The sequence below is a fragment of the Embiotoca jacksoni genome, unplaced genomic scaffold, assembly GCF_022577435.1.
Source record: "Embiotoca jacksoni isolate LCO1_2020_lvr unplaced genomic scaffold, fEmbJac1.0.p SCAF_20, whole genome shotgun sequence".
Taxonomy (NCBI): Eukaryota; Metazoa; Chordata; class Actinopteri; family Embiotocidae; genus Embiotoca; species Embiotoca jacksoni.
This window is the reverse complement of record NW_027185341.1, coordinates 2,486,461-2,504,810: the sequence shown is the minus strand read 5'-3', so window position 1 is coordinate 2,504,810 and position 18,350 is coordinate 2,486,461. Positions and strand designations below refer to the sequence as shown.

The 18,350-nt window shown below is 40.4% G+C and overlaps 2 protein-coding genes across 2 annotated transcripts; one reads left to right on the top strand and one right to left on the bottom strand.

Moving 5' to 3' along the window:
• Positions 1-3,203: 3,203 nt before the first annotated feature.
• rbp4 (retinol binding protein 4, plasma) lies at positions 3,204-6,199 on the top strand. Its single transcript, XM_069155568.1, has 6 exons — positions 3,204-3,293; positions 3,615-3,717; positions 3,923-4,059; positions 4,183-4,289; positions 5,018-5,230; positions 5,479-6,199. Exons 2-6 carry the CDS (start codon positions 3,616-3,618, stop codon positions 5,514-5,516), a joined length of 597 nt encoding a protein of 198 aa, XP_069011669.1. The 5' UTR covers positions 3,204-3,293; position 3,615; the 3' UTR covers positions 5,517-6,199.
• A 723-nt stretch (positions 6,200-6,922) lies between these two features.
• cep55l (centrosomal protein 55 like) lies at positions 6,923-18,093 on the bottom strand. Its single transcript, XM_069155571.1, has 12 exons — positions 18,027-18,093; positions 17,310-17,527; positions 17,110-17,217; positions 15,334-15,489; positions 11,985-12,038; positions 11,407-11,554; positions 10,857-10,993; positions 10,315-10,508; positions 9,751-9,874; positions 9,367-9,438; positions 9,045-9,170; positions 6,923-8,837 (listed from the first exon to the last, which is right to left on the bottom strand). The coding sequence occupies exons 2-12, from the start codon at positions 17,496-17,498 to the stop codon at positions 8,625-8,627; spliced, it is 1,521 nt and encodes a 506-aa protein (XP_069011672.1). The 5' UTR covers positions 17,499-17,527; positions 18,027-18,093; the 3' UTR covers positions 6,923-8,624.
• Positions 18,094-18,350: the final 257 nt, after the last annotated feature.

Here is an 18,350-nt window from a genome sequence, read left to right as displayed (position 1 = left end):
TTTTGCAGTGCAGATTAAGAAAAGCTTATCAACAGAGAGTTACAAAAGGTGTATGTGTGTGGAGTTTAGGCCTAGTGGAAATAAATCAGAACAGCCTCTTTCCCAGTGGGAGAAACTGGTGTTAGTGTGTGAAAGAGGGAAGGCAGTCATCAGGCAAGTCAGGCCAATGTAATCCGAAATATTTCTGATAGCCAATACCAGTGATTTTGATTTCCGAATGGTATTGGTTGCGTATTTGTCAAAAAGTATTTTTTCCTGATTGTGTTTTACAAATTCATATACTGCAATAATAAAGTGGTTACATTTCATTTCGAGTCTTTACCTGTTGAATGAAACGTTTACCGAGCAGCGGCCTCTGGGGCCACAAGTAGCAGTTACAGGATGACTTCCCACACATAGACTTACTTGGGCAGGCCGCCCAGGTACATTGACAGCCGCTCAAGTGTATTTAGCGATCCATTTCAGCATTTTTAAAATTAAAAAGGAAATCAAATCTTTCAACGTGTCCGAGAGAGCAACGCTATTAACGCAATCACTTAACGATCGGATAATCTCCCCTCGCTCCATTCACCTGTGTCGGCACCATGCCGTGTCAGTGCCGCAGTTGAGCTCTGCCCTGAGTGAGACAGACACAGAGCGGAGCACAGAAATTGCGACCTACGTCGCCCCCCCCCGCAAGACACAGCAGAGACTCTCAGACTGAGGTTGAAAGAAACGGGTGCTCATGAATGAGGTGAATAACATAAATATGATATTTTTTGGGGCTGGAACCGCAACAGCGGGGCCAGAGCTTATCAAGCGTCTGTCACTGAGTGAGTGAGAGATCAAAGTAACACCACGGTTTAACTGAGTGTCACGACTTTTCAAATTGAAAGCCCTCTAGTCTTACACGGGGTCTAGGGGTCAGGCGACAACTCCATATCACACCGAAGCGCGCAAAAACCCCCGTCAGTCCACTAGATGATACCTCTGCAGTGTCACACGTCGCCTCGTCCAAGCGAAAAACCACGCGGTTAGGTTTAGAAAAAGATCAGGTTTTTTGCTGAAATAAGTACATTTCACCAAGTAACATTACGTACGTCACGACAGTTAGATAACGCACAATATTTTATGTTTCATATGTAATTTACATGGAACCCACGTGAACTTTTGCTTTCTCGTGGACTAGAACACTGGTATGTGTTTGTGCCCTTCAGCCGCTCCTGATTGGACAGTCACTCTTTGTACTTCATCACGTGACCTCTGTCACATGCCCTTCTTCTTCGACTCTGGTCACACATACGTGTACTTTTCACGCTAAGGCAAGGCAACACGTGACATTGGCACGATATCCTCTACCGCACTGATGTGTGTGATAATGGGCTGCATACCAAAAATCATAATCAAGTACTCATTTATAAAATTCACCTGTACATTTTTTTTTCTCAATCCAATAGAATTGTCCTGCAAATAGTACTCTCTGTGAAGCTTGTTGATAAGGTTGATTGAACTCATTGGTATTTTAGGTCACAGGTATTGGCGGTGTGGGATTAGATTATGTTATATTTGGACAAAGCACTCAGTTTACCCCAAATGCAGGTAAATATTATTCCACATTGTGCTGCGGCCCTCCTCAGAGCTCCTGACTTCAGATAGACGCTGTGCAATTATCCATGAAGTATTTAGCTTAATCCCCGATTTCATAAGGGAGTTTAAAACAATTTAAGTTCCAAAATCCGTCCAAATAAGGAACTGACTCCTGCTTTAAGCATGACATTACCATTTACCAGTACACAGCTCAAAAAGGTAAACGCGTGCACAGACCTGGCTTTGTAAAGTATATCGTTTCTTGGCCCAGTTTCTACGATTATGAAATGTTGCACAGCCTCTGGCCAAATTCCAACAGCTATTATTTCTGCTGAAGAATGATTGTGCTGTTTTTCGACAGGCCGGGGCTCTGGTTATGCAAGCTGCAGATGTTTGGCAACGCTGTACTACTTTATTCAACCGAGCTCTCAGATGACTTGTTATATGACCTCAGTGCAAACAACAGCATCAATTTATAACATTTCTGCTCCGGCAGATGTAAGTCAGAGGAAAAACAGGCCTGTGTTAGAGACTAAGAAGGTATTTTTGTGACTTTGGTAAGTGATTTACACTGTAACTGTGCGAACCCAGAACAACAGGCTAAAATGAGTCAGAACACCCTGTTCTATATGTTCTGACCCCATTCTTGGACAACAACGCCTCTTTTAAATAGGAAATACAGAAATTCTTGAATATGGACATTACGTCAATACGGTCAGTAAAAATGACCCATTTTCTTTAGCATGGGAATCATGAAAGTTTCTGTTGTGCTTGGCACCTTAAATGACAGCAATGCCTTGAAAGCAAAGACACGAGGTCAGAATTCATCGCTGTGGATTAGTCCCAGATGTATAATAATACAAAGGATCATTCATTGCAGATAAAAGGCATTTTTAACTAATTTACACATTTACAATCATTAGATGTCTGAAACTCCAGTCTTGAGTCTTAGAATGTATGCAATTGCCTCACTTTCATATTGATTACTCTGTTGAGCATGGACTCTGTTCACCATTTATACAAACACAATGCTGGGAGATAAAGTAACATCAACTGATGTAATAACAGTGATGCTGATAGGAAACAGCAGATAGACCTACTGATACACTTTTTGGGTGAATAACAAAGGTGAAAAGGGCCACAACATGCATTTAGTACAGGTTTTTTTTTGTGAGAGTTTAGCCCAGGCACACAAAAAACATTTCACTTAGATTTATGTCGAAGTGAGGTTGTGTGCCTGTACATGTGGGCCCACACTGAATAAACAACACTCAAGCTGTAACTTCTTTCAAAAGTCAACCTGCCCCAGGGACAAAGGGTACAACGCCCCGCCTAGTTTTCTCAAAGCGGGTGCCCATGTCTGTGTATAGCTTAAAGTGTGACAAATGTGTGTACCTACACGCCCTCAATCTTATTCCAGATGTTGCTCTTGGCTTTGCCAGTGGTTGCTTTCCTAAAACAAAGAAAGCCTGGAGAGTAACAGGAGAATTTTTTTCTGTCAGATATATGGAGGGGTGGCAGACCAAATGTGCAAAACTCACAAATCAATAGGACTGGGGCTTTCAGTTATGTAAATGTTTGTCCAATAGAAAGCAAGCCAGCTGCGGGGAGAACAGGGGAGTTTCAGGTCTCCAAAAGTTATTGTGTAATACTGCATACAGCTGTATATAAGGGCAGACCCCAGACTGAAAACCAGAGGATCTCTGTGAGCCGCCCACCTCTCTTAGGTATGCATTGACAATGGATTGTGCTTTTGCTTTCACATTTTGAACAAAAGACTTTAAATTAATGTTTTTTTTCTTTTATTACGAAATATCTTATTTGTCTCACACGTTGTGTTTGAAAAATAGTTTGCTGCACTTTGTAGCATTTTATTACACTCCACTTAACCTAAACTGAAGATTTGAGTAGAAATAAACTGGCAATATAGCTGACAAATTTATTTCAGTTTTCTGTTGCTGCTCCCTGTTATTGCCTTCTTTTCTCAAACTGCCTGCGTCTGACCCTACTTCTTTCTTTTTCTGCCTTCATTTCTTCCTCTGAGGTAGAATGTTGCGATATGTCGTGGCTCTTTGTCTCCTGGCAGTGTCCTGGGCACAGAACTGCCAGGTAGCCAACTTCCAGGTCATGCAGAACTTTGACAAATCCAGGGTGAGTTGGAAGCTTTTAGTTTGATCATCAGAGCTTTGAAATGGATAGGAATACACCTTCTGCTTTAAGGACTTTGAGTAATACTAACTAGGCTATAGGTCTTAGATGTTTTTTTTTTAAATTTTTTACATCCTTTTTCTTGAAAATTTTAAGATATTTTTGTTCAACAATTTGAAATACTGAGATTTGGACTTGTTTTTCACAGTACGCAGGAACATGGTATGCTGTAGGAAAGAAGGACCCAGAGGGTTTGTTCTTACTTGACAACATCGTAGCCCATTTTGCCAATGCAGAGGACGGGAAAATGACGGCCAGTGCCAGAGGCAGAGTCGTCATCCTTAAGTACGTTTTATCCTGTGGAGGATTTGAAAGTTCAACACTCTTCACTTTGAATCTGTGCAATATACTACGAAACTATGTTGTCTCACATCTTTTGTAATGCTCTCCTCTTTCTTTGACCTCCAGCAATTGGGAAATGTGTGCCGACATGTTGGCCACCTTTGAGGACACGGCTGACCCTGCCAAGTTTAGGATGAAGTACTGGGGAGTTGCATCCTACCTGCAGACTGGAAGTAAGTTGCAGAACATTTACATCTTAAACTAAAGAGGCCCTAACTTGAATTTCTAACTGGAATTTGCTGATGTCGGGGCTTGACAACAAAAATCCATTTAATGATATGTGACCAGGCACTTCAGAGTCACTGATATCATATTGCAAAGTGGATTGTTGACCTGCGGCCAACTGTTGGTCTGACGTAATCATCAATTGCAGTTCTTGATTTGTGACCCTCACCCTGGAAAATGAATCAAATTAATTGTCAATAAGAAGGGGTCAACGTGTCCTTTGGAACAAATCGGTTCATTGCAATTTTTACATTACATTGGGACTAAGTGTATTTGTAATTGATTGGAAATAAAAAAAAAATGTTTAGGGTGAGTCTCAATTTTAGACATGGCAAGCACCCATTAAATTATAAGGATCCCGGGCTTCATCCAACTGCAGTTATTACCCATAATAATAATAAACATGGCTGCTTGCTAAAAGAAAAGTCTTTCTAATGTTAAAATAAAATTCACCTCAATTTAAACAGCAGCATTTCTGTTGTTAACAAAAAAAAAAACCTGCTGTGTACATACATCATTACAATTCTGAGATGTACAGTAAATTACTATTCTTAACTGTTTTTTTTGTTGTTTTTTTTGGTTCACACTTTTGTCTGATGAGTTTTGCTCTCATCTCAGTAACCAAGTTTCAAGAATGGCAAAAATCTAAACTATCCCTCTCCTTCCCCACTCCCAGATGATGATCACTGGGTTTTGGACACCGACTACGACAATTATGCAATCCACTACTCCTGCAGAGCAGTAGACTCTGATGGCACATGCTTGGACAGCTACTCCTTCATATTCTCCCGTCATTCCACTGGCTTGAGGCCAGAGGATCAGGCCATCGTCCTCCAGAAGAAGATGGATGTCTGTCTGCTGGGCAAATACAGACGCGTACAACACACTGGTGGGTTGAGTTTAACTAAGGTCTCATTCCTTTACACTGTGATTTATTGATCTGGGTTTTCTGTCAGTCCGTGTCACTCAATAAGGGGAAAGGTCAAGTGAATGACTGACTGAAGTAGCTTGTCTAAATCCTTGGGATATCTTTATCGAGGATAAAAACAATTTTTTTTTTTTTTTACTACTGGTAACATTTAGACTTTTTCCAATATCCTTTTTGATGCCAAAATATTTCTCTTCTTTGCACTGCAGGTTTCTGCCAGGCCAGCGAAACTGTCGAGACGCAGTAAAACCTCTCGGCTCACCCACCCCTGGGACTACACTGCATGTCGCAGACTGAATCCCACCAACACTGTCTCTATCTGAAGAGAAAGCAGCTAATTATTCTTTAGAAATAAACTGAAAATAGTAAACTACAAACTGTGATATTCCCATGTCTATACTCTGTTAAGAAAGGATAAATACTCAGTTGTTCCCAAGTTCCCCCATTATTAAAAGAGTTCATGTTAATCTTATCCTCAACATGCGTTGCATATTGTTGTTATGTTTTCTTTGTATACAAACTTCAGCATTGACTAAAACAACCTTCTGCATGGAAACCAGCAGAACTTTCTGGTTCCAGTGAGAAAACGCTACATATCAGATCATCATAACACAACATTTGGAAATTTCCAGAATGTGACAATAAATGAATTGTGAAAATTTCTTAAGTGAACCTGAAGTCTCTGCAGTACCGCAGCTCAGGGGTGTAAACATGTTCACTAAAAACACAGGCTCATAGAGTCACTGACTTTTCCTTTACACTGAAGGATGCACAGGGTTGTGTAGCACAAAAGTACATATTGTTAATAAACCTTGAAACATACACATTTGGTCATGTGCTATATATAGGCATACAGTAGTAGTTTAGTTGTTTCTTTAATGTGTAATGTATTCTTCTTGATCCAGTGTTTGAAATAAAACATTCATACCATGTTGGCCAATACCTTTTTCTTTTTTTTTGTAATGCTCTTTAAATATGTATCTGTATTCCTGGATTGCAAATAACGAATTTATGTTGTTGCTTTTGGATTCAGTCTGTCAAAATTAGAAGCAGTTCCAAGTTTTCTCTTACACAACAAAATATCTGAACATCTGCTGCATGGATTAGCAGAAACATTTGTACAGACATCCATGTTTCCCTGATGATGGGCTCCAAATATTTTCCCTGAGTTTTCTTCAGGGATGTCCAACCTTTTTTTCCCCTCCAAGAACTCCTTGATCTACCGGGTAGATGGTGTTCTACTGGTTGGAGAGCCCTGCTCTAGTACGACAATGAGGTTTACATTTGAGGTTTTGGATGTCTCAACATCCATGAAATAAGATTTCCCTGGATACATGATACAAATATTCATGCATTCATCAAGATTTGTAATCAGCTGATTTAACCTTTTATGCTGCTTCATTACTACTTTAAAAATTGTCCAGCACATTGCTCAATACCTTTTAAACTAATCAGCCTCAGCTACACAGTGTGATTAGTAAGTGTTTAGATGCCAACTAAGATAAACATCGCAAAACATTGTAGATGCTAAACAGCGGCATGTTATCTTGCTGAGATTAGCATTGAGCTCAGAGTTTCACTGTAAACCACTATTGGCCTTGAAATTAAAAGGGATATAAAAAAAAAAAAAGTGCATAAAATGCTGTTGCATTGGAAGGAGATTTACATCTTTATTGCACTTTCGTACAGTACGGAGCATGGCTAAACAACTTTGGAGCACATGATTAACTTGGAAAAAAAATACAAATAATTCAACCTAGTAAAAGCAACATGATTCTCAGATCGCAGAATTTAAAACAACTACCCATGAGTTCAGATGTACAGTACGGTCTGTCTGTCTGTCTTAAGTCTATTTGGTCACATTGCAAAGGCGGCAGGAATAAAGACACCTTAACCTCTTTTCCCCTACCAAGAGGACCTTCAGTAATCCCTGCCTTAAATAGTTTAGTACAAGGAATTAACTCATGCAATCTCATTCGAGCCTTACAGGGCTGCAGGCTTGAGAAGTCAAGCAGGAGATGGAAGTGAGCTGCGTTCGAAACAGGAGAGAATACACAAACAACCTGCTAACCAACTAAGCTCCCCACTGTAGTATGTTGAAGGTCTGGTGAAGTTGAACCAAATACAACAATGTGGTTACCGTTGGAGAAGGAGCGAGGTCATGGTTACAGTCCCATGATTCAGCAAAGTTTAGCCTGTTTGCAACATATTAGACAAACACTTCATCATGGGACACGACCGCTGGGGACAAATTAGGTGGATAGTTTAGTCAATAACTGCCAAAAGTTGAAAACAAAAAAACTTGAAAAAAAAAATGTGTTTGCTCTTCACATCAATGCAAATGTCCTTTCAATAACATGTTGGGGAAAATGTAAAACAGAAGGTCAAATGCAAAACATAGTAATAATTTCCAGAAAGATAATAAAAACTTTATGAAAAAAAAACCCGACAGTAGCTTGCTCATAAAATCCCAAGAATAAATACCGATATCAAATACACAAAATAAAAACAGTCAGAATCCACTAAGAGCTTCACAAAGAGCGTAAAATATAGAGGCAGGAAAATACCATAACTATTCATATGGAGGGAATATAATGGTTTTCTTTCCATAAATGAGCAGATCTTTGTCCCAGTGATATGCTAATGGCAAAACTGAAGTTAGTCTACATACAAAGCACGAAGGTGCAAACTGAAAACAAAAATATATTATTTATGGTGGAACTCTAGACCAACTTTTAAATAATTTTGATGTGGAATATGCAACATTTTAAGAATGTCCTTTGAGTGCCTTTCATAGGAGAAAAAAAAATAACTTAATTTGACAATGAAGTCTTCCACTTGATTTGGGTCTTGTCTGAGACATTTCCTGGAGTGAAAAAAAAACCCCAGTCAAAATATTTCTTCCCTTTTATGTAAACTAGATACACCATCATTCTTGGAAAACAATAAAACATGTCCCAATATTTACATTGCTGAATGTATTATACCTCTGTGTGAAGTAATTATTATTAGCATTTTAAATTTATCATCTTGCATGAGCGACTTTGCCGTTTAGTCGGCTACTTCAGTGGCCAGTTCATGGCTTTTATTTTTCACCCAGAAAGGTGTTTAAAATACTTGAATGGATCTAATTATCTCACGGAGTGGTTTCCAAATCTATTGGTTTAATATTGGTGCTCGATTGGATCAGCTGGAGAGATGCAAGGTCTAAACTCTAAACTACTGTGATTGGTTCTTTCACTGTCAATCAACCGATCCCCATCTTGAATCCTAACTCTATTCTTAACCCTCCCACAGTGCTACAATCAATCACAGGCAGAGTCACCTTCCCACTGATCCAATCTACCACTAGCCTTTAGGTAAAGCAGTAGTCAATGTGAGTCAGGAGTTCCCTGTGGCGACTGGTGGGATAAGGTGCCCGACACTTTGGGCACTCCAAGAAACTTTCATCCAGGAGGTTGATGACTTTAGACGGGGATGTATGACCAGAAGGGTCATCAATCGTCAGATGCTCAAACTCCAGCTTATCGTACAAGCTGGTCTCTGAAAAACGGGCGTTTGGCTGCTTCTGAAATACAAAACATGGCATTACATTTACTAAGCAAAAAAAAAGAAAAAGGAAAAAAAGGTGTATTTAACTTGTTTAATTGCAAATAAAAATGCATTTCTTTTTTCGACACCAACATAAAATGGTATTACGCAATAGCCATTGTTGTGAATGACTGAACAGAATAAATGATGAACAGACATGGTTGTGATGTCAAACAATACTTACAGAAGACTCCAGTTTGGCAATCTGATCGCGGGCCTTGCGCAGCTCTTTCAGCACCTTATGTAACTGGTGCTGCATGCTCTGACGATCAACTTTTTCATTTTCAAAGTCCTTGGCAGAGAGTTGGACCTTAGGAGGGGCAGAGATATATTAGAAGTAGAAAGCACAAGTGGAAACAGTTTGGACTGCACTAAGACAAAAATCATCAACCTTTTCTTGAGTTTGAGATGAATGTTTCTTTTCACCATCTGTTCATGAGGGTGAAAAATGTTCTTCACTTGATAAGAGATTTTTTTTTGTTTGGGAGCACTGTTGGAAGTATTACCTGTTGCTCCAGCGCTGCAATCCTCCTCTGTTCTTCATTTTGGCTCAGATGAGACTTCTGCAGCATATTTACCTGTGAACGCCAAATTATCAATGCGAAGCAAACTAAACTGTAGATCACCTTTTGACAGCAAAATGCTGTTCCATTCAAATAAACCCAGAATTAGATTTTATTCAAACATGCTCAGACATTTACAAGTACTTTGGAATTTTATAAAGTAGGACATATTTGTAGATGGATGAGGTCTTTCTGTTCTATGTTTGTAATCCTACACATGCAGACTTCCTCTTATGCACCATGAAAGCTTTGATATGAATAACTTTCATACATTAACAAATATGAAATCAGATGGACAACAGACAGGGTAGTGAGTGGGCTCATCACCTGCAACAGAAGGTCAGCAGATCTCTTCCTCTCCTCCTCCAATCTGACGTCCATATTCTCCAGCTCCAATCGCATTCTGTCCGCGCGCTCAGACGACACATTTCTTTCCCGAGACACCGCATGTCTGGATGCAATGTTTATGTGATCCACAAAAATACCAATAACAGTCCTGTTTATGTTTATTCGTGTTTAGAGTACTTGAACAGTTAAAAAAACAAAAAAACATTAGTGACTGTAATAACAGTTTGCGTTTGCACATTCACGAAAGGTTCTTGAGCCTCTCCACTGTGTATTCAACAAGAAATTCAAGGTCAGCAAAACTTGCAATGTTGGTTTTTTTTTTGGCATGAGTGGAGGCCTGAGAATCTATGGAAGTAAACACTGATAACTGTTTTGTATTTTTTAAGGCACCTATTCTATTTAATCTGTATTTTGGCCTTTTCTAAAATCACAGACCAGCGTTGTTTCTCCGCACCAGTCAGACTTACAGTTCCACCGTGAGACTGCATTGATCTGACAGGCCCCCCCTGTTTGACATCAGCAACCGCATCAGACTTGCTTTACCTGTTGTTAAGTCGCTCTGCCTGCAGCTGCGTCTTGGCCTCCTCCAGCTCTTTGCTTCTCTCTTCGTACTTCATGAGAAAGGATGACAGCTCCCTGCACTTGTCCTCGTACTTCCTCTGCAGCGCCAACATCTCGTCCTGCATCCTGGTGACGTGCTCCCTCTGGGACTGCAGCTCAGCCTGAGATTTGAAGGTCTGCGGAGCAAGAAAAACACAGACTGCCGAATGCTGCGTACTTTCTAGTCTACTCAGTTCTTCAAAAAGAGTTCTACAGATCAATTATAAATAACATGGATTTTCAGAGGGGTTAGTCCAGCTGCATCCTAACGCAGTGCTAAACCAGTCTTTCAAACAGAGGGAATCAATTTGTCGAATAGAGAGACTTCAAGGTTTGTCACTCACATGAGCGGCACAACATGCAGACTACGAGAATTAACTGGGGAGTCAATCTGCATCTGAAGCTAACAGGAATTGTTACACCTGCCAAAGAATCATGCCAAAATGAGTAATTAAATTAAATCCATTTTTTTCCCCCCCATTTACCTGCTCCCTCAGCTCCTGTTGGGTTCTGGTGACCTGCTCTTTTTGGCTCTCCAGGTCTCTCTGCACCCCTAACATTAACTGGTCATAGTGGCTTTTCAGCTGAGACTCCTTTTCTGGACCTGCTGATCTGGAAGGAGCTGAGAAAAGATGTTTTAAACAGCAAAATAAGAAGCTAATTAAAATACATTCATTGCAGTCCAAATGGAACATTTTTGATACTAGACACCGTCAACATAAAAGATTGATAGAGAGTTCTGACATTCAATTGTAGAAACCAAACAGTCCTCACTGCTAAGCAGCTGCTAATATTTATAATTCCAGCATTATTTATAATATAGTTTAATGTTGTAGCTAAAAAAAAAAAAATCTGAGGTCCAACACTGCCTAAATTTCTGAACCACTCCCTTTCACTTTCCATACGATGTGTACCGTAAGACAAAAATCAAGTTCATAATTTCAACAGAAAATGCTCACGCACTCTATGATAATTAAAGGGAATGATATAAAGATGTTAGAGGAAGCTATTTCAGCTCCACCCTACATTTCTTACCCTCAGCGCCGGCCTCTTGTTCGGCTGGTTGCTGCTGCTTTGCCTGAGCCAGCTGCTGCTCCAGCTCCAGAGTACAGGTGAAGACAGACTGGACGTAGGCCTCTCTCTGCTGGTCGTACACCAGCCACTGCTGGTTCTTCTCTAGAGCCTGGTGGTGGAGATGCACAACACCTTTAATGACACACTGTATTCTGCATATGTGGATATTACAACTGTTTAAAGTCAAGGCCCCTCAGAGGAACTCTCATTTTGTCTTGGTAGACGATAGGGACAGGAGCTCATTTTTTGTTACCAACACAAAAAAACAACAACTACCTAACTGACAGAAATGAGTATTAAATAGTTTTGACGTATTGAATGATGAACCGACAGAATTCCTTCACCCCCCCCACCCCCACCCTCTAGCCCCGAGGAAAGTGTTATAGAATAAAATGCTTCAGATATCCAGATTGCCGAGATACTGCAGCGACAAAGCGATGCCATAAAAACCTTTAGGCAGTCGTAGGAATGTACAGTATTTATTTGAATTACAAACAGGCCTGCAGAAACACACAACTTAAATCAACGGCTGGACTCACATCTCTCAGTTGATCTTGCACCAGTGCCATGTCTGCAGGAGGTACCTGTCCATTCTGAAGAGAGAAAAACGTGATTAAATATACCAAAGTCTGATATACATACACCAAAACTTTTATCTGATCCAGCTGTCACAAAAATCTTGGATTGGATTGAATTAGTAAATCCTAACGATTATGCATCAAACAGCAGCGTGCAGCTGCTGTCTGCATTTGTGCTCTCTTATTAAGCATAGTGCTGTCTCGAAGACATCAATCCAAGAAAACTGAGGTTGCCCTAATAGCAAATGATGGCCCGTGTCATTTTTAAGTACTTCACATTCAAGTTTGTTATTGCGTCCGTTATTCAGCTTTCAAGGGAAAGTCTTGACAGACACTAAAAACTGCAGGTGTGCCGCAGGCTTAAAAATCACAGGGAGGCTTGCTGGTTTAAATTATTAATCTTCTTCATTTTTAATAATGCAAGAAAAATAAAAAAATAAAAATCCCAAGAGCAAAGCGCTACTTTTTTCTGCAGCTCGGCCACAGGACCGAGGCCACCAGCCCTCGGGCCAATTCCTCGACATCCGTCCCTAGAGGACAGTCACTCGGCTCACAATTCTGTCACCATAACCCCGAGGTCTACATGTTTGATCCCACCCAATACCCAAGCTCTAGCAAAAAAAACCTTTAAAGCAGTGTAAGCATCAAAACGATCATCTATATTCTAATTCTAAGACCCCGATGAGCTCACTACCAGACAAGCATTATAAGATTGTCAACTTTTCCAGATAGATTTAACCATACGTCCCATGAGCTAAGCCTACTAACAGCTTTGGTGAATCCAGGAGGGGGGCGGGGGGGGGGGGGGGGGGGGGGGGGGAACGGCTGCTGGGTTTGTTGGTCAGATTATTTCTGGTAATGCAAAACAAGCTAATCCGAGGGCTTGGAAAGGAGACAGCACTCCTGGAAAATTGCCTTCCAGACATAAAGACAAGGGAATCCATTTCCAGCAGAAGCTGAGAGAAAGTAATATCATGAAAGACTATGTCTCCACTAATACAGGTTTACATTGCAGTTCTGACCCTGGATTCTAATGCTTCCCATTCTTGGGCACAAAACCAGACTTGACATTTCATGAAAACAATCCAAGAGCATTTATGTTCAAAGACAGCCCTTTAAGCATTCTGGCGAGGTCTTTCATGAAGAATATAATAAGGTTAAAAAATTAATTCTTCTTGTAAAAACTTCTTCAAACTCTCCTGTTCTTTTAGCTCTAACACCTCAACTGATACAGTGATGTAACCACAATCAGAGCAGAGGGATTATAAAACCTTTCTGATAACACTGTTTTAGGGAATTAGTGAATAAATGGGTTGATCTTCTTTTTTTTTTTTCTTTTTTTTTTAGCTGCTTATGATTAAAGAAGCAGGAAATCAGAATAAACTACACTGCAGGGAAAAGTGTCCTGAAAAAAACAGACAAATTGAACTGTATGTTTTCTGTTTGTATTTCTGAACTAATCATGAGGTAACTATGGGCCCCAAAAGGTTTTTGTTTTTGTCCAAAAAGGGAGGTATGTGATGACTGAGTGTTCAGCTATCCAAATTTCTCAAGTCCCAACTCGTGATTTCACTACCTGAGCCTCTCCAGAAGCCAAGAAAAATCCTGATGACCACTCTCTGGTGAATAGAGCAGGACGTGCTGTACTCAAAATATTAAAGGGCTGCCTTTACAAAAGGAATAAGAGACTACAGTTGTGAGGGAAGTGGCAACTACAGACTCACCAAAGGCTCTTGACGATTTCCCCAATAATATGAATTATACAATCTTACAAAGTGTCATTTGGACAAAATTGTTATTCTGTCATTCAGGAAACTACTGCAGGTGGTGTTGTTGCACAAGTATTGACGGTAGAAAAAGGGGACCATTGAAAAACATGCAGATTCACATTGACACCGTTTCACTTTTCCCCCTGTGTTACTTGGGACTGCAACTTTCATTACAACAGATTAGTAAGGATGCTCAGGGGAGACGGTGATGTCAGTTGCTGAGGAAAACCAGAGATCCCACACTGCCACCTAGTGGTCAAAGAAACAGCTGTATATCCTGACCAGCCTTCTTTCATGCAGGCAAGTCACTGAAAAAAGCATTTTATGTTCAAATGAACCTGATAAATCTATTTAGGTGCACAAACCACTGATCTAAAAGAGATGTCACAACTATTCAAAGACCTGATAAGAAGCAGATATCAGAGCAATTATGAATAATTCATAGATTTTCAGATTTTGGTGTTGTGTGTTACAGGACCACCATTAAAAAAAAAATAGGATTTTACTTGTCAGTAATATTTGAATTTCAAATAAATATGTATACTGAATCAGCACTATACAGTAGAAAAAAAAAACTGACTTGGAGGAAGATATTGGAATTGGGAAGCAGAGGACAGGCAGCTGCTGCAGGATTTAATCCTGGGCCAGAAGGAAAATATGCTGTCATAGGGAGGACGAGAACTACTCAAGCAAATGCATTCCTTAGTGAAAAAAAACAAAAAAAAACAGTTTACAAAAATAATAAAAAATATTAATATAAACTTAACTTTTCCCTTAAACGTTCAAATTTGTATTTCTTCCTTTTTTTTTTTTAGATTTTGAAATAAAATTATGTATAATGGCCCTGGGTTATTCACCCATGAATAAAGGTTGGTTATTGAATGCACTAATGGTACACTACCATTAAAGACACCCCCCCCCCCCCCACACACACACACACCAGTGAAAATCATGGTTCAGCCTTGTTAACACGTCTATGTGATGATTTGTATATTCTAGAGGACATATCATGAGTGACATAAGCAGTTTACACCATGGCTGAACATTTTGGTTTTGGAATTGCAATCACAGTCTCAAAAACACAGAATCAGACAGCCAGGGTTTCATATGTCAATCCAGTCAGCTTGTGTGGAGGGGCTATGTATATCATCAAGCTACAGGTGAGCAGTGGAGGGGTGGGTGGGGATAGAGGTGAGGTCTATTTGCATATTCATAGTTGCGTGGTTACTAAATGGCGGAAAAACTGTAGAGTTAATCTGAGCCACTTTAAGGCATTAAGGGATTTCATTCTCGGAAAATACCTCCAAATATGTAGCTTTGATGAACAGAGACGAGTCTTAAGGGGTTTAATCAATGCCAAGGAGAGAGACTTTAATACTTTCTATCGCTTGAACCAGAACAAGTCAGACACATTTTTAAACCAACTACATTATTAGAAGAGTACCAATCCCCCAAAAGGCAACTGGTCATGTGGAAGAAGAGACATTTTTCCAGACTAATTAGAATAGCTAGAAGGTATCGAGGCTGTGAGGTCAACTCACCACCGCCTGTGTTTCCACGGACTGGCATCGGGCAGAAACTGTGGTCAGCTTGTTTTTCAGATTCTCCGTCTCCTGTGACAAATTCTGGAACAACAAGTCTTTGTGCTCAGCCTCTTTCCTCTGCTGCTCCAGCTGGGCCTGCAGCGATGCTGCCACCTGAGATACACAACCAGATGAAATAAACAACAACTGTATCAGCCTGATTTTCTTTTTAAACCTCTCGTCAAGCAGAGACAGTTTTTGAAGGAAGTTTGTTTTCATGTTGTTTTCTTGGCTGGCAGTCTGCTGACATTGCCCACTTTTAGCACTTCCGTTGATGAAATTTAACAAAAAAGAGAGGGAAGTGTGATTAATGTGTGGGCAAAACAATTTGCTGATATTCCATTTACCAGCATGTCATCTCCAAGTTCAGCCTGATGCAATTCTGACTAGCCTGAATTAGAAAACAAGTTCTGCAACAATAGAATAGAGATTTCAAGGATAAGCAACAAACTCAAATAGACAGCTTGAATTTCTGCAGAAGTGTCATGAACAGTAACAAGTCAGGAATGCTAATACATACGCAGTACAAAGTTAGATAGATAGTTCATAAATGTCAAGTGAGGAGCACATAGGATGCGTTAGAATGCAGTTTCCGCTGGTTGTCTAAACGTCACTTTGCTGAGCTGCTGTCAGGATTGGATAGAAGTTACCCCCCCCCACCAACTGTGTTTGTGGCAGCTCATTGCAATTCTAGTATCACCCCCCCCCCACCCCACCTTCTGACAGTTGTCTGCTGCCAGCAATACATTATGCCACCAATACAATGCCAAGAGCGCAACAAATCTTCCCAAGTTGAGGAGTGCTGTAAAAGACACGGCTGTAGGTTTATCTCCTCATCCTGAGCACAACAGCGCTGCCCTCAGGGAGTCCAAACATGTGTATATCTACAGCCGCGTTTCAGTCCAAATGTATAGCGGATTTAAAAACGCTTGTGAATTTATGCCCGTTTCCATCCACTACTGCCATGCAAATATTAGGAGTTGGTTCGTCAAGCTAAGAAGTAGAGGTGTCAATATACTGCTGGAGAACAGGGTGCAACAAGATGGCGAATCTCATAAAAAGAGTACCAGTCAAACAGCAAACTAATGAACACTCAACATGAAAACATAGCAATAGGAAGCTTTGTGACAGAGAGCTCGGATGACTTTGGAAATGAAGACTTTTAATTAACTGTTATTACAGGTATGTGCTCTTGACAGAATTTATTTCTCCAGTGGAGCTGAAGCTTGAGAGTAATTTAAAGGAATAATGGGGATATATTGGATAAAAGGGAATATAGTATCCTTATGTTTTCATTAGCGTATAATCACTTGAAACTAAAAATCGTTGCGTTTTCAATACCTTACACGAAGGCCTTGATAGCTACAGAGGGAGTGGGTCCTCTTTCACAGAGCCCGTCATGTTTCTACAGCACTCCAGAATAGACAAACCAAACACAAGAGCCTTTCGCATTTTTGTAGAGTGGATGGGTGTTCAGTTTCTCCCTTTCTCTCGCTCAAATGTAAAAATTTGTTTCGCAATATATTACGATTTTTTTTTTTTTTTTTTTTAAATTGGCGTTGTTTCTACTCAGGTTTTTCTCTGCACAAACCTAGAAAGGGGCAGAAAACAATGGAAATGGATGGAAATGCCATTCATGTTTACAGGGGGCTTCATGATGGATATATCCGTAGCAGTCATCTACATGTGATTGTCAATCGTACATTTCTTCAGTGAGGTTTCACGTATACACACCTCTCCTCCTTTGGCCGTGAGCTGCTGTCTCAGAGTTTCCAGTTCCTGCTCTCTAACCAACAACTGCTGATTGTTCCTCTCTCGCAGCGTCTCAAGGGAGAGAATCCTCTGAAATAATCAACGACACATGCACAGAATAAAACGACGAAAAGACTGACAGATGAGCAAAATTAACCGTGAAATGAGGACACTTTCTTTACCTCCAACAGTTTGCTCTTGTCCGAGTCGGGCGGTTTGACGTGTTGTTTGGCCAGTTCATCAATCTTCCTCCTCAGGTGAGCGTTCTCCTTCCTGACTTTATCCATCTCTGCTTCCGCCTTGGAGGCCGAGCTGCTGGATTTGAAACCCAACTTGGTGACGAGGGTCTCTTTGGCCCCTTTGGACGTCATGGCCGCCTTGTTGGTACTGAGGTCGTAAACTGGAATAGTCGAGGGAGGGAAGTATAAGTGTTAAAAAAAAAAAACACCAGAAGGTATTTAGTCCTATTAAAGCTCACAGCACAACCTGAGCTATAAAACAGTGCAGATGAAACTAAAACTAAAAAAAACAAACTGTGATAGAAGTGGTGCTGCATATTAAGATTAAATCGTGTTGATAGTCATATCCACCTGTTCGTCAGACTTTAGATGTTTACAGTCAGTGTAAATTAACTGATGCTGCAGTCTTTTTCGGCAAAAAAATATACATTCCTCACATTGATCGTTCATCGTTCATGTCACAAATATCATAATAATTCGGAAGAAAAACAAACGTGACAGCTCAGTGACGTTACACTGGGAACTGCCTCGTACCTGCCTTTTGTAGCAAACAAAAACTAATCTCGTCACAATAAAAAAAACAAACGAAAAACTGCGCCCGCGGTCCACGCCGAGGTGCAAAACAAAGGTTACTAGCACGGATAAACACGAAATATTTACCTCTCGCTGACGAAGCGGGCTGAAGCTATCCGCCGAAAACAGTCCGTTTGTGCGACGGGGACCGTTTTCTAACCAAGACTTTCGTTTCCTGAAGTTTGAATTGCAGCGCGTTGACGTCATTTCCGTCAGCGAGCAGCCAGGGTGCGTGTGCTTCCGGAACCCGGGATGTGCCGAAATATGAAATGTCCAGCAGCGCTATGGAGACAATAAAATAGCAATTGCTAAGATTCTCGTCAGATATAATTTAAAATACTGCGGTTAAGAAATGTTCCCCATTTACATGCTGTGTAAAATTAAATTGAGTGGGAAGTTTTCTGGTCTTCA

Excerpts from the sequence above, each read along its gene's own strand:
- rbp4 (XM_069155568.1), top strand. The coding sequence starts at position 3,616 with ATGTTGCGATATGTCGTGGCTCTTTGTCTCCTGGCAGTGTCCTGGGCA. Across the intron at positions 4,060-4,182 it reads GGCAGAGTCGTCATCCTTAA|CAATTGGGAAATGTGTGCCG; the intron begins GTACGTTTTATC and ends TTTGACCTCCAG. Across the intron at positions 5,231-5,478 it reads CAGACGCGTACAACACACTG|GTTTCTGCCAGGCCAGCGAA; the intron begins GTGGGTTGAGTT and ends TTTGCACTGCAG.
- cep55l (XM_069155571.1), bottom strand. The coding sequence starts at position 17,498 with ATGACGTCCAAAGGGGCCAAAGAGACCCTCGTCACCAAGTTGGGTTTC. Across the intron at positions 15,490-17,109 it reads TCACGGCCAAAGGAGGAGAG|GTGGCAGCATCGCTGCAGGC; the intron begins GTGTGTATACGT and ends TGTGTATCTCAG. Across the intron at positions 9,171-9,366 it reads TTGCAGCGCTGGAGCAACAG|GTCCAACTCTCTGCCAAGGA; the intron begins GTAATACTTCCA and ends GCCCCTCCTAAG.